Source organism: Cucumis sativus, unplaced genomic scaffold (assembly GCF_000004075.3).
Source record: "Cucumis sativus cultivar 9930 unplaced genomic scaffold, Cucumber_9930_V3 scaffold53, whole genome shotgun sequence".
Classification (NCBI taxonomy): domain Eukaryota; kingdom Viridiplantae; phylum Streptophyta; class Magnoliopsida; order Cucurbitales; family Cucurbitaceae; genus Cucumis; species Cucumis sativus.
In genome coordinates this window covers 27,767-41,551 of record NW_022279553.1, presented here as the reverse complement: position 1 = coordinate 41,551, position 13,785 = coordinate 27,767, and the positions used below count along the sequence as shown (strand labels likewise).

The window sequence follows — 13,785 nt, the reverse complement described above, 5'->3', positions numbered from 1 at the left end:
TAAAGGAATTTCGAAGGTCATCGGAGTAAGATAGAAAGTGTAAACGACAAGGAAGAAAATGGCAATGGAATTAGTACAGGGATCATAGAGAGGCTGGCGAATGGAAACATATTGGGTTGTGACAGAAAATCGAGGCGGGGATGAACAGAAACCGCGGCGGAGGAAAGATTCTGAGTCGGTCACCGGTGGCCAAAAAAAGAAGAAGATGGATTGTCGAAAAGTCCAGTTACAGGAAGAGGAGATGGAGACAGGGTGCGTTGGAGGTAGTCGACCTAAGGCACAAAGGGAGTTTGTCGGAACGCGGATAGCAACGAGGCTGCAAGTCAGATCGAAAATTGTCGGGAAGAATGCTTTGATATTTGCAGAGGGAGTGAGCAGCTACGGACAAAAAAAATTCAGAAAGGAGGGGGAAGATTTCTTGAAGAAAAACGATTCTTCAACCCACGTGAAGCGTCAGACGTTAAGGCGAAAAATTAGAGACAATAGTAGTTATGATTTGTTTAGTGGGCTGAAATTAAATGAAAAGGGCCAGATTTTCTCAAATGGGCTTGGCTTAGGTGGAGAAATTGGGGATCAAATTCCTAATAAATGGCCAGGAAAACAAAGTGGAGGCTAGGAGAAGGATTGGCACATGCAAACCTCAATGGTTAAAGTATATCACGTGGGATGGAAATTAGGGAAAGAATTTAATCAAAAGTGGGCCAAAATGTTGCTTTTTGGGCTGATTGCAAAAGTAAGGGATGAGGCCCATTATACCTCAAAGAAAAATAAATTGACGGCTTTATCTAAGGAAGTGGAAATCCTATTGGAATATGGATGGTGGGCCAAACATGAGATGATAACAAAGAAATACAGCCTTCATAAAGAAAGAAAGGAAATTAATGTGCTTGAATTTGCTAAATTCATTGAGACCCATTTGTTAGTGTGGCTGAAATGTAACTTGAAAATGGATAGGAATTGCCTGAAGCTCATTGGTAATTCTAAGAAAGATGGTGTATGGGCCGTGAAATTGATTTGGGGATGGGGTCATAAAGTTAATTGTGGGCTTAGCCCATTAGAGAGGAAGAGCTTCAAATTAAAATGCAAGTGGCATGGAATTAGGCTCAGGGAATGGCAGTTGGTTAATTGGGATCACTTTCCGTGTGAGAAGAATGAAGATTGGGGAAGTTCTTGGAGTCTAAAGGGTTGGATGCATGCAAGTGTAATTATTACAACCCAATAGAATTTCAAGGCAAAGCTGAATAAAATTTCTTCCGAGATGGCAGGGGTATGGTAGAGAGTTCAAGGTTTGTAGTTTGTAAGCACACCTTGAGGACAAGGTGTCTTCGAAGGGCGGAGTAATGTAAGGACCCTAGATAGAAAAATAGTGGATTATTAGGAGAAAATGAAAATGGTTGTTAGTAAGGTCATATAGTAAATAGATGGTAAGTTGGTTAGTTCTTTTTGTTATAAATAGTGGGAGAGGGGTTGGAGAGAGGTGAAGAATTTTGAGAAAGTTTTCCTTGTAAGGGAACCTTAGGAGAGTCTAACCCTCTCAAAAGGCTAGGGTTACTTGTTACTTGTTACTAAGATCTTCTAATATATATTTCATGTTTGGATGTTTTTTAAGTATTCTTGAGTTCATCTTTTCTTCTTGAGGTAATCCTTATTAGGTGGGATCCTAACAAAATGCACTTTTAATATCAAGCTGATGTAAAAAAGTTGGAAACAAATATTGAACCTCTCCTCTCCTCTCACCCACCCTCTTCTCTCTTCATTCCGGCCACACCTTCTCACGGTGACGTCGACGGCAACGCCAAACCCAGGGAGTTACAACTCCATTTTTTCAGAAATGGAAGTCAAAAGTTGAAAAATGGTAGACACTTTCTACTGTATCTAGTTCGAAAAGGGGAGGTTCAATATTGAAGATGTAGACTTCCAAAAAATCCTCACTTTATCCAAGATCCAATTAGGTGGTTCATTGATTCAATAGATGTTCTTGTAAAAGAACCAAACTGGAAGTTTTTCAACAAATATGCGAGTGATGAAACCGAAACAACAAAGCTATCCAAATTCTGAACCCCATCTGTGGTTTCTGAGGTGTGTTGCTCGAAACTTCTCTGGAATACAATCCTTCATCCATCTACTCATGAGAAACCAGACAAGGTTGGGTCTCCTTCCTCAACATGATCAGGTCCTTTTTATTGACTCATAATTACACCTCCTTTTCAAAAATATCAAGCTGATGTAAAGGCCAGTGACTGATTGAAGTTAGTGAAATAAACAACCTCACAAATGTCATTTTTACTACTCGAGAAAAAGTATCAGCATACTTAACGCCATGTTTGTGCGTAGCCTTTCACTACAAGGTGTACTTTTAATTGAGCGACAAAACCATCAGGATTAACTTTAATTGTAACCACCCATTTGCAACTGATATACTTTTTTCGTGCAGGGAGAGAAACTAAATCCCAAGTACAATTATCATCTAAAGTAATCATCTCCTCCACCATTGCAACACACCAACCAAGATGAGAATAGGCTTAATGATACAAACTCTAATGATGCAATGAAAGAACATGCAGAAGACAACTAATGGTTATATGAAACAGAAGAGGAAATAAGATGAGCACACTTAAGTTTACCTTTACGAAGAGCAATAGGAAGATCATCACTCATTTCTGGATCCAATGACGAAGAAACCTTAGGGGTAGGGCATGGAATTGAAGAAGGTTGTCGTCGATCATAGACTTTAGTGATGGGTTGACAAATAGAAGTAAACACACGTGAAGATGAACCACAAAGAGGATTAGAAGGAGAGATAACATTGTAGATAAAGAAATCATCCTTTGACTCTTGATACTCCCTCGACTCATATTCGAAGAGAAAGAAGGTGAGGAATAAAAGGAGGAATGTTCAAAGAACACGAGAATAACCAAAAAGATATATTTTAAGGTCTTTGGATCCAACTTTGTATGTTGAGGCCGAACGTCTTGGACAAATCAAGTATAACCAATTATTTTGGGTGGAATGAGAAACAAATGTTGTTTGGGGCATAAGATACAAAAAGGTATCTCACCCTTAAAAATGGAAGAGGGCATGCAATTTGTTAAGAAACGGGCTATGGAAACATCAGCCCAAAAAGAAATTGGAAAATTCATTTGAAACATTAGGACTAGTGGTTTAAAAAGGATGACGATTCTTTCATTTTGCAAACCCACTGACTTCATGAAATTAATAAATAGAAGTGTGAAAGTAACATAGACATGAATATATAAGCTAGAGCAAAGGCATGACTACTATACCTGACTACCATTACATAGCGCTAAAAGAAATTGTAATTTTCTTTTTCATTCAATATGTAATTTGACGTAATAGTAATAGTAATTCCTCTTTCAAACAACCACTTTTTTTTTTCAACAAAGAGGACAAGGCTTATGATCCCTAAATCGTTAGCAATTAAGATGCAGCAAATAAGGTAGCTAAGATGCAGAAAATAAGAAAACACCCCAAATCACTACAGTGCATAAGAAATCTATCACATAAGCACAAAGATAAATACTGAGAGTATTAGTTGAAACTTAGCAAACACAAACAGGGCAAACTATTATTTAACGTGCTAGTTTAAATATATATCTAAACTAAACTACACAAGTATTTCAAACTGGCAAAACTAAAATTAGGTTTATAGAAACAACGTGTCCTCATCCTTTCTCCTAAGGAATGCTATTCATTATGATTTTATCTTTTGAGTTTTAAAAATATGCTATTTATTATTCATATCTTTTCTCGTGCTATCTAGAAGCTAACCAAACAACATAGAGAAAGTACATTTGTATCACTAATCAATATTTGAAATGATGACGCAGATTAAATAATACAGAATTCAGAAAGTAGAACTTGCCTGCTAGTGACTTCAGCTGCTCCCTGAGTTCCTTGAACTTGAGGTTTCTCATGTTCTCAACAGTGAAAACAAAAACTGAGTTGTAATTTTCCACACCCTGCCTGATCGATTCCACCATTGATTTCTTGTGGTCCCTTCCTTTTCTTCTTTGTTTTTGATAAAGTAACTGCATTTATCCCACGAACAATTAGATAGAAGACTTAAAACACTAATCTGCATAGGACTAAGTTCTATTTTTCCTCTTTAAAACACTAATCTGCATAGGACTAAGTTCACATTTTCCCTCTTTCTTTTTAAGTTAAAAACCACATGAGTTTGACAATGATTACTACCACCACAAGTCATTTAACTTCTTCAACTGCCTCATACTTTTCACAAGAAACTGCGTCATACAAATTAACCCATAATAAAGCTATCCAAATTCCGAACCCCATCTGATTGGTTTCTGAAATCAGTAACTCTCATGGAAGGAAAAACTTGGACAGACTGATGCAGAAATTGAGAATGAAAGTTAGAAAAAGATTCTTGCACTAGAATCGTTGTTCCCTGCCATTCTCGAAACAGCCTGAATAGTCATGTTAAGAACACCGAGCCCTGCACTAAAGTTGAAAGAGGGGAAAAAAAGCATGTTGAAACAAATGAAGGTTAAACCAAAAGGATTGAACTATAGTTTCCAAAGTTTTCATCTCTTATATTCACGTAATAGTAATAGTAATAGTAATAGTAATTCCTCTTTCAAACAACCACTTTTGTTTCAACAAAGAGGACAAGGCTTATGATCCCTAAATCGTTAGCAGTATTGCTATTTGGAGAAAATGTTAAAGTTAAACAGCTGACAATACCTTCCAGCCCCTACCACTACTATCTTTTGGTTAACAAAATCACTCAATGGCCGCCCTTGAGCTCTCACAGTTCCCAATAGTCCAACGAGAGCAACACCAGCAGTTCCCTTTATGAAATGAAATAAACGAAAACGAATGTCCTTTTAAGTAATTATCAACTGCATTAATACATCATCAACTACTCACTTGTATGTCATCGTTGAACATGCAGAACCTCTTACGATAACGTTGTAATGTTTCAAAAGGCCATTTCATTTGAAAATCCTCAAACTGGCATCATTCAAAATCAAATTACGAGATTACGATACTGATTACTGGCAGTGAACACAGTTAAAAATTTGATATCTTAACCAATAAACCTGAACAATAGCTTTAGGCCAACATGTATGCACGGCTTCCATAAAATCATCAACAATTGATAGATACTCTTCTCCCTCCAATCTAGGTATTCCTATTCCCTGAACTCCAAGGTCACCGAGGCCAAGAATACGACTTCCATCTGTCAAGACAATCATGTCAACCTGTAGTTGGAAGAAGAAAATACAATGAACTTCAAATATGGTGTTGCTGGAAATTAAAAGAGATTTTCATTTTTATTTTGCTCAAAATCAATGCTCTTGAGCTTTTAATGTCCCGAGGAATGTGAAAGTTTCCCAATATATCGTGTATGGAAGTTTAAACTTTTCAAAGAAAACAAGGGTGATCAACATACAAAAGCCTCCTGTGGATAGAAAATTAATCAAACAAAAATTCGATTGTTCTGTAGCAGTTTGACTTTGTTGTTAAGGAAATTAAGAGTGATAAGAAGGCGAGGGAGTGACTTTGAGTGGTGGCCATTCGACAGCCAAGCAACTACACTCAAAGTTGAAGGTCGAATAGGCAGCAGGAAGAAACGAAGAAGAAGAAGAAGAAAAGTTTTCGATCTATCAAACATGATCATCATACAATAGACGAAAGTCATTTAAATTATCCAAATATCTTTTGAAGTAATTTTAACATTTTCAAAATAACTCTTAATCATGCTCTAAATATGGAATGAATTGTCTATCCAACTACAAATACAAAAGTTTTTCTAAATCACTCTAACTAATTATACAAATTCCAAACACATATAGATCACATGCTTCCCAAGAACCCATAAAATTGTTCAATGCGGCATTTCATCAAACAGTTGGTGGATGGAGACAACAAAAACAAGTGTTTAACAAAATTATCTTAGAAACAAACACATTAATATTACCTGAAGATGGAACTCCAATTGAACAGCCTTGAAAAAGTGATGGAGAAACAAACAGAACATAAAGATTGTGGGACTCCTCAACTCCAATAAATCCTGCAATGGAAAAATGGGTTAGAAGGTGGAAAAGCATAGTAGAGGATTATGATAATGAAAATGGGTAGTAATGTTTTTCAGTAGCTATCTTTTTCTTCTCTTTTTTTTTTCATGTTGTTGATGGTTGTTCTTGATTGTCTTTATTTATTTTTTTTTTCCTTTTTTGCATTTGGGAAAAAACAGTTTGTTGACTAAGAGGTGATGATGCTGGTGAGGGAATTTATTAAAGTAATGAATACTTTTTGGAGGACTTAAACAAGTAAAAGGACGAAATGAAGCAAGCTCAAGCAACAAATTTTCTGTTAAGTAAGCATAAATATTAACTAGAGGCTTAAATAAAATATTTCACCACCACCACCACAACAACAAAAAAAGCCCAGATATATCGTCATTGACAACAGAAACAGAGCAATATAAGCAAAATACATTACAAGGAAAATATGGAGATAAAAGACATGAAGGTTTCCCTTTCACTTACAAAGAGGATCATTAAGTAACTTCTCGTTGTTAGAACCAATATCTAGCATTACTCGAAGAATCTGTCAATTAAACAAGAGTAAACTTAATGAAAAAGTGTGGTTAAGAAAAGTTGCTAAAAAATGTCACCATTAAATGATATTAGTATTCTTAGATAATCTACAAATTTCATGAAGAAAAGACTGCAGACTTGAGAGTTACCCCCACTATCAGGAATACTTGCTGAAACGGGAAAAAGATATCGGCAAATTCTAAATACGGCACACTAAAACTCTCACTCTCCTGGTTCTTGCTTAAAATCACATGTACATGTCAATGCTGATAGTGCCTCTTCCACTGAAACAAACAAAATTTCAGTACCAATTAAGATGCAAAAAAATAAGGTATTTAAGATGCAGAAAATAAGATGAAAAAACACCCCACATCACTACAGTGCATAACAAATCTATCACATAAGCACAAAGATAAATACTGAGAGTATTAGTTGAAACTTAGCAAACACAAAAAGGACATAAGCTTATTCTCAAATTTCAGTACATATACTCATCAAAATTCAGAATCTCACGTCACAAACCCGAGCTTAGTGCTCAAGGGTTGACAGTCATGCCTTTTATGCAAGATCTAAGAAGCTATGATGCTCATTATTGTAATGAAAAACTTTTGAAAAATTTTGAAATTTGGACAAAATTTGAAATCCCCCAAGGTTAGACTAAACAAGTGAGCTATTATCCACCCTTCACTTAAAACATTGCTTGGAAGTAGCCCAACATGAGAAGATAAAACAATCTGAATGGGATTTTTCTGATGTATAATGCATATGTTGTTTGTTTTTTTTAGCTCTTAATTGTCTCGTTTTTTTACGTTTTACATTTGCAACTATCTCTTTTGTTTCTTTGGTACACACACAAGAACCGGTGGGGTAACCTTTCTATGGTTCTAGACTTAGTTTCTAAGTTTGACTGCTCCCTTCGGAGTGACAACAAGCCTCGTTTTCCCCCTACTATGGAACGGGGAGGATTCCTCCTCTTTTCAAAGCCCTCGTCAAACTCAATGCTAAGTTTGACTGCTCCCTTCGGAGTGACAACAAGCCTCGTTTTCCCCCTAGTGTGGAACGGGGAGGATTCCTCCTCTTTTCAAAGCCCTCATCAAACTCGATGCTATGTCTAGAACGCTAAGAGTAGGTGGTCTGGTTTTGGTTAGGCCATAAGTGAAGTTTCCCCTCATTTTTTATGGGATTTTTCTGATGTATATTGCATATGTTGTTTGTTTTTTTTAGCTCTTAATTGTCTCGTGTTTTACGTTTTACATTTGCAACTATCTCTTTTGTTTCTTTGGTACGCACACAAGAACCGGGTGGGGTAACCTTTCTATGGTTCTAGACTTAGTTTCTAAGTTTGACTGCTCCCTTCGGAGTGACAACAAGCCTCGTTTTCCCCCTACTATGGAACGGGGAGGATTCCTCCTCTTTTCAAAGCCCTCGTCAAACTCAATGCTAAGTTTGACTGCTCCCTTCGGAGTGACAACAAGCCTCGTTTTCCCCCTAGTGTGGAACGGGGAGGATTCCTCCTCTTTTCAAAGCCCTCATCAAACTCGATGCTATGTCTAGAACGCTAAGAGTACGTTTGGTTAGGCCATAAGTGAAGTTTCCCCTCATTTTTTATGGGATTTTTCTTATGTATATTGCATATGTTGTTTGTTTTTTTAGCTCTTAATTGTGTCACTGTTTACGTTTGCAAGTCTCTCTATTCTTTCTTTGATATGCAATGTGGTAACTAGGTCTTGCTAGAACCGGTGGGCTAACCTTTCTATGGTTCTACACTTAGTTTCTAAGTTTGACTACTCCCTTCGAAGTGGCAACAAGTTTTGTTAATGTCCACCCTTTTCTAAAGGGATTCAGTTCATTGTGGCTAGACAAACGGCTCCTAACTCATGTTATTTATTAAAACCATCTCAATTTCTAAAGAGTACCTCCTATCCTTTTTTAACTCTATCTAGGCTAGGTTTGGACTAAGCGCATCATAGGTAAGTCACGGCAAAGCAACAAAGGAAGACAAAGCTAGAAAAGTATCCATGCACTTATTTATTATATACATGCAATCAAGCATTCACAACACACATACCATTTTCTCAATCAAGCATTCACATCTCAACAAGATATCGCTAACATCTCAATAAGATATCGCTAAAAAGGGACGTAAACCAAAAAAGACGGCAGCTTATTCTCAAATTTCAGCACATATAATCATCAACATTCAGAATTTTACATCACAAACCCAAGCTCAGTGGTCAAGGGTTGCCGGTCATGCTTTTTATGCAAGATCTAAGTAAGCTAATAAGGTATAATGCTCCTTATTGTAAGGAAATTTTTTTTAGAAATTTTGAAATTTGGGCAAAACATTTGAACCCCCAAGTTTAGACTAAACATGTAAGCTATTGCCCACCCCCACTATTGCCCAAAAAAATTGCAAGCTTTTGAAAATCAATATAAAGGGAGAAGAATAAGGGGGAACTTTGGACTCCCCTGGAAGGATCGACATCCTTGACTTTGGTTTGAAGCTTGCATGGATAAACCTCTTCATTTCTTTTTCATTGATTAATTATCCTTGTTCCTGAAAATCAAAGGAAATTCTCTCAATTTCATTTATTACTAAAATTAGGATAATTATAGTAACTGTATTTTTAACTCTTTTGGTAGTTTATGTCTTGAGTGTGTTTTCAATGGTATTTCTATATAAAGTACAAAGTTTAGGGGTATTCTGTATAATGGAACCTCTTTAACAAAAAAATAAATAAATTCAAACCCATGAAGTCTAACTAACCGAACACAATTAGATTTCTAGTAGCAGTAATTTACCACAGAAACAGAAATCAAAGGTTAGAAAATAATTTAATGGCATTTCTATAAATTTATCACATGATCTTTCTTCTTTTTTTTCTTTCCTTTTTTGATAGAACTCTAACCATGTAGTTAAGCTTCTACTTGTAGCAGTTAATTAAAATAGAGACAGAAACTATAGATTAACAAACAATTGGAAGGCCTCTCGATCAATTTAATGCACAATAAGTTCATAATTGTGTGTTTTTGGAAGTATGAAAAACGAAAAATCGCTATTTTCGCTAAAGGAGAAACCTCTTCATTCCTCTTTCGTTGATTATTCATCCTTGTTCTTCAAACCTCAAGCCTTAAAATTGAGGAAGTAGAGGAAATTCTCTCAATTTACTTTAAAGGAAGGATCATGTTCTCTCCTACAAAGGGTGTCTTTCTAATTTTCTTAACTTTATGACTTAATACGGTACTGTTGTATAATGCAAATCCATATAGAAGAAACACCATTTATAGCACAGCCAAGGAAAATGAAGATTCAATATAATGTACTGCAATAAAATTAAAATACTAAAGAATGTGCTAGGATGTTAGCGTAAGCAAAAAGTAAAATCAATGGCAAAAGAAGGGAAAAATTGAAGGGCATCAACAAAAAATGTAACCTTTAAGTTGCTATTTCCTTATCTTGTTCCCGCAGAAGATCATCCTTGGCCCAAGCCTGTGAAGAAATTATAGAATAAAAGGGTTAGTGAAGAAAAAAGCAGATCATTACAAAACATTCTTATGTAAGCACATCAAGCATGAGGGGGGAAAAAAAAACACACTGCGTCGTTGTCTAATTTAATTGATTGCAATTCCCTATCTTTATCTTCTATTTCCCTTTCCAGTTTGCGAATAGCCTGGTCTCTTTCACATAGCCTGTTCCTGTACAGCCACAAAATATCTCATTGAAGTATTAAAGTAGTCCGCATCTAAATAGTGATTTGCCTAACTCTTCAAAAAAAATATTAAGATTTGAGTTTTGGCAATATGAACTAGGATCTCCTTTACAACTGTGCTCTAAAGATATTGAAGACAATTTATAGAATAAATCAATCTTATTAATGATAATAATAGAACCAGTAATGAGATTTTAAAGCATATTTCTTTGCACCTCCTTCTTTATCTTCATTTAACTCAGTTATTGTTACTTTGGACGTACTCATTGTTTCTTTCCCATGAAATGTAATGTCTTGTTTTCAAATGTGTAGGATTCTTTTTCGTATTTCATTAAACTGTATATTCTGTTCTCAGGGCCACATCGTCTTGAACAGACCGTGGGCATTTGTGCAGTGGCTGGAAAAGGCTACAATAGAGGGAGAGTGAGAATTTTATGTAAAATCATTGAAGTGTAGAACTCTTAATAAATATTGCTATTTGAATTCTTAAGTATCTAATTCTTTTTGTTTTCTTTTGTTGTAGATATATACTGATGGCATAACCATATCATATATTTTTTAATCCGCTTCCTAATTTATCTGATGGAGGTTATCCACAGCTGCCTTTCCATATTTCTACATCAAACCAGATCAAAATCATAAAATTCTGAGAAAGTTTTTCCCTAAGGAATATGGCCCCATAAATAATATCGATCCAATTGGCAACTCCCCTCATCAAAATCGATGCTATGTCTAGAACGCTAAGAGTAGGTGGTCTGGTTTTGGTTAGGCCAAAAGTGAAGTTCCCCCTTTTTTTTTTTTTATGACAAATCTTTAATTATCGAAATTCAAATAAAGAATAGGTTTGCTTTCAAGTAATCCTCTGATCAGGTTTACCTCATTAAAGAATTCATCTGCATCTGCCCACTGTCCGCTAACTTCATCGACACATAACCTTTTGTATTATATTATCCCCTTCATCTCCGTCCTTGGATGGCGGCAGCAAGCGCACTACCACCTGAAAATCACAGAGACAGTTCACACTAGGCAAAACTTCCAAACTTGAATCTTAAACTAAAACTGTCACTACACCACCGAAATTAAGACAAATAATCCAAAACCCCCATAATCATACCACAACACGTAAAATACCTTCATACCCGAATCAGACAATCCAGAGATGGAATTCTCAGGAACGGTCTTCATACCTTCCGCTTAAGTGGGTTAGAAGAGGGAGACCTAGGTGGAAGCGGGCTCTTCAACTTAGCCGGCGAGGGTTTGGAATCAAGAACCATGGAGTCGGGATCTGACGGTGACGGTGGAACAAAAGGACTTTGGAAGACGAATTGGGTTTCCGAGGGGTCTGCCGCTCTTGATTCTGGCGCCGTTAGGGCTAGGAGAAGATGATGGTGTGGATCGGCAAGATGGGTTACTCACAGAGAGCGAAAGAGAAGGGGAGAGGGGAGAGGAAGTAGAGAGAGTTACCGTTGGAAGAAGGATGGGGAAGAAATTTGACGGGAGAGAGGGTTTTGTATAAAAGGCAATAATAATAATCCATATTCTTTTTAATATTACTTATGAATGAAAATAATTAAAAGTTTAAATAATCCATAAACATATACTTCTTATCGGTTATTAGAATTAAAAAAAAAAAAGTCAACAAATAAAATTTATAAAATTATCATACATCAAGAACAAAAAAAATACATTTGTGAAATAAAAAAAAATGTATAAAAGATAAAAAAATGAATCACCTTAATTTTAATAATATTTTATATCTTATCTCGAAAGATATAAAAAATATTAAAATGTATCTATCTCGAAATAGGTTTTCAACTACGTCCCAAGTGGAATAAAAAATTGTTACCAAACTCTTAAATATAGAATTTCATAATCTCTCCATAATTTGTATGTTAGTATGAGTTTGTAGGGTGTGTTTGTCCCATGAAGTTAGAAGTAGTGTATAAAAGTTGAAGTTGTAAAATCCAGTTCTTGTTTGACTTAAATAGTTGGCGGATCATTATTAGAAATTTAATTCTAAGCACTCTACTTGTCCAACATTACAATTTATTCAATTAGATAGTTAAAAAAAATGACGTCACAAGGTTCTTTATTAATGTCCCTACAATTCCTTCTTCCATCTAATGCTACAAATATGAACAATCAGCATTCACGAAAGGACAAAAATTGAACTACATACAGTACAACAAGAAAACAGATAAAGTCAAAGCCAAAGTACATTGTATTGATGCCAAACTTGTTTACGAAGCTCATGAAATAGAAGTTGATGCAGACCATTGGTTGTTTCACACCAACTACTTTTCTATAGAAAAATAGCTTACCCATAAATTAAGAGACAATAACCGAGGAGAGCATAGAAGTTGGAAGGTATTTACATTGTTGTTGATGCAAAGAGATAGTAAGCAGAGGTTGTTAGAGGATGTGGAACTTAAGATCTACAGTATGGTGGATAAATTATTTGGGTCAACAGTAATATTTCAGAGTTTGGAATGATGAAAAGAGTTTATATACTGTGATATTCCATTCAATGCACTTACCATAAAAACGAGGTAGAAGAAAGGAAGAAGAAAGACTAACCTTGAATCATTAGCTTCAAGTGTCTAACAGTAGCAGAGGATGGGCTGGTAGACGACGAACCCTAAGCAAAACCAATGTGGACGACGGTGAGAGATCAGCATGTTGTTGTGAAACAATCGTGAGAGGCAGGGTATCGCAGTCGTCGTGTTGGGTTTCAACGTGGCTTTCGTAGTCGTGCTAGAGCGCACTAGAGAGCAAAATGAATTAGATTGAAAGAGGCCGAAAATGGGGGAAAATATTTAGAGGGAACTTAAATATTTATTTCCCGCTTTTTCTTTGTTGTTCATTTCCACATCCCATTTAAAATAATGGGCTATTAAAAGTTCATTTTGGTGTAGTGCTATTTGTGTCTCGGATCGTCCATTTTCGTTCAAACTACTTTAAAGATACAAGTATGATAACCAACAACACGATCGAAAGAATTGGTCTATGCAACTTCAACCTACGTGGCTTTATCAGGTTCACACACACAATGAGTGACTTTCCTTCGTTTGGATCCATTTCGAAAATTGTACTCTATGGCCCAAAATGAAAGGCCCATCGTCTATTTACTCAAATCCTAGCAATAATTTATTCTCACTTAAAATTTTAAACGTATATGGAAAGTCCACAATGCTCGACCCAAAATTAACTTATAAAAATACCAAACCATAGTCTTGCCTATTTGGTAGTTAATTTGAGTCTCAAAGCCCGACCCCAATTACAAGAACACTCTCTCATGAGAGACCCCATTATAAGAACACATTCTCAAAGTTTTTAACCACTCAATTTTTTTATCCACTCTCCAACTAGATAATACAGAAGGAATTTAATTAGAGTAATCACACTAAAACTTAAAATGTTTATAAGTGAGAATTTCTAAATAAATGAAATAGGTTTCTTTTATAGTCTTTGAGTCAAACTTTTCTATA

At 35.8% G+C, this 13,785-nt stretch overlaps 1 protein-coding gene across 1 annotated transcript; it reads right to left on the bottom strand.

Annotated features, from left to right (window-relative positions):
* Positions 1 to 2,571: 2,571 nt before the first annotated feature.
* On the bottom strand, positions 2,572 to 12,941 carry LOC116405995 (NADP-dependent malic enzyme-like). The gene is made up of 13 exons (XM_031889706.1): positions 12,875 to 12,941; positions 11,174 to 11,294; positions 10,184 to 10,283; positions 10,022 to 10,077; positions 6,737 to 6,871; positions 6,537 to 6,597; positions 5,966 to 6,058; positions 5,085 to 5,246; positions 4,912 to 4,995; positions 4,726 to 4,832; positions 4,413 to 4,482; positions 3,884 to 4,049; positions 2,572 to 2,729 (listed from the first exon to the last, which is right to left on the bottom strand). Exons 6-13 carry the CDS (start codon positions 6,546 to 6,548, stop codon positions 2,572 to 2,574), a joined length of 852 nt encoding a protein of 283 aa, XP_031745566.1. The 5' UTR covers positions 6,549 to 6,597; positions 6,737 to 6,871; positions 10,022 to 10,077; positions 10,184 to 10,283; positions 11,174 to 11,294; positions 12,875 to 12,941.
* Between the last annotated feature and the right edge of the window lie 844 nt (positions 12,942 to 13,785).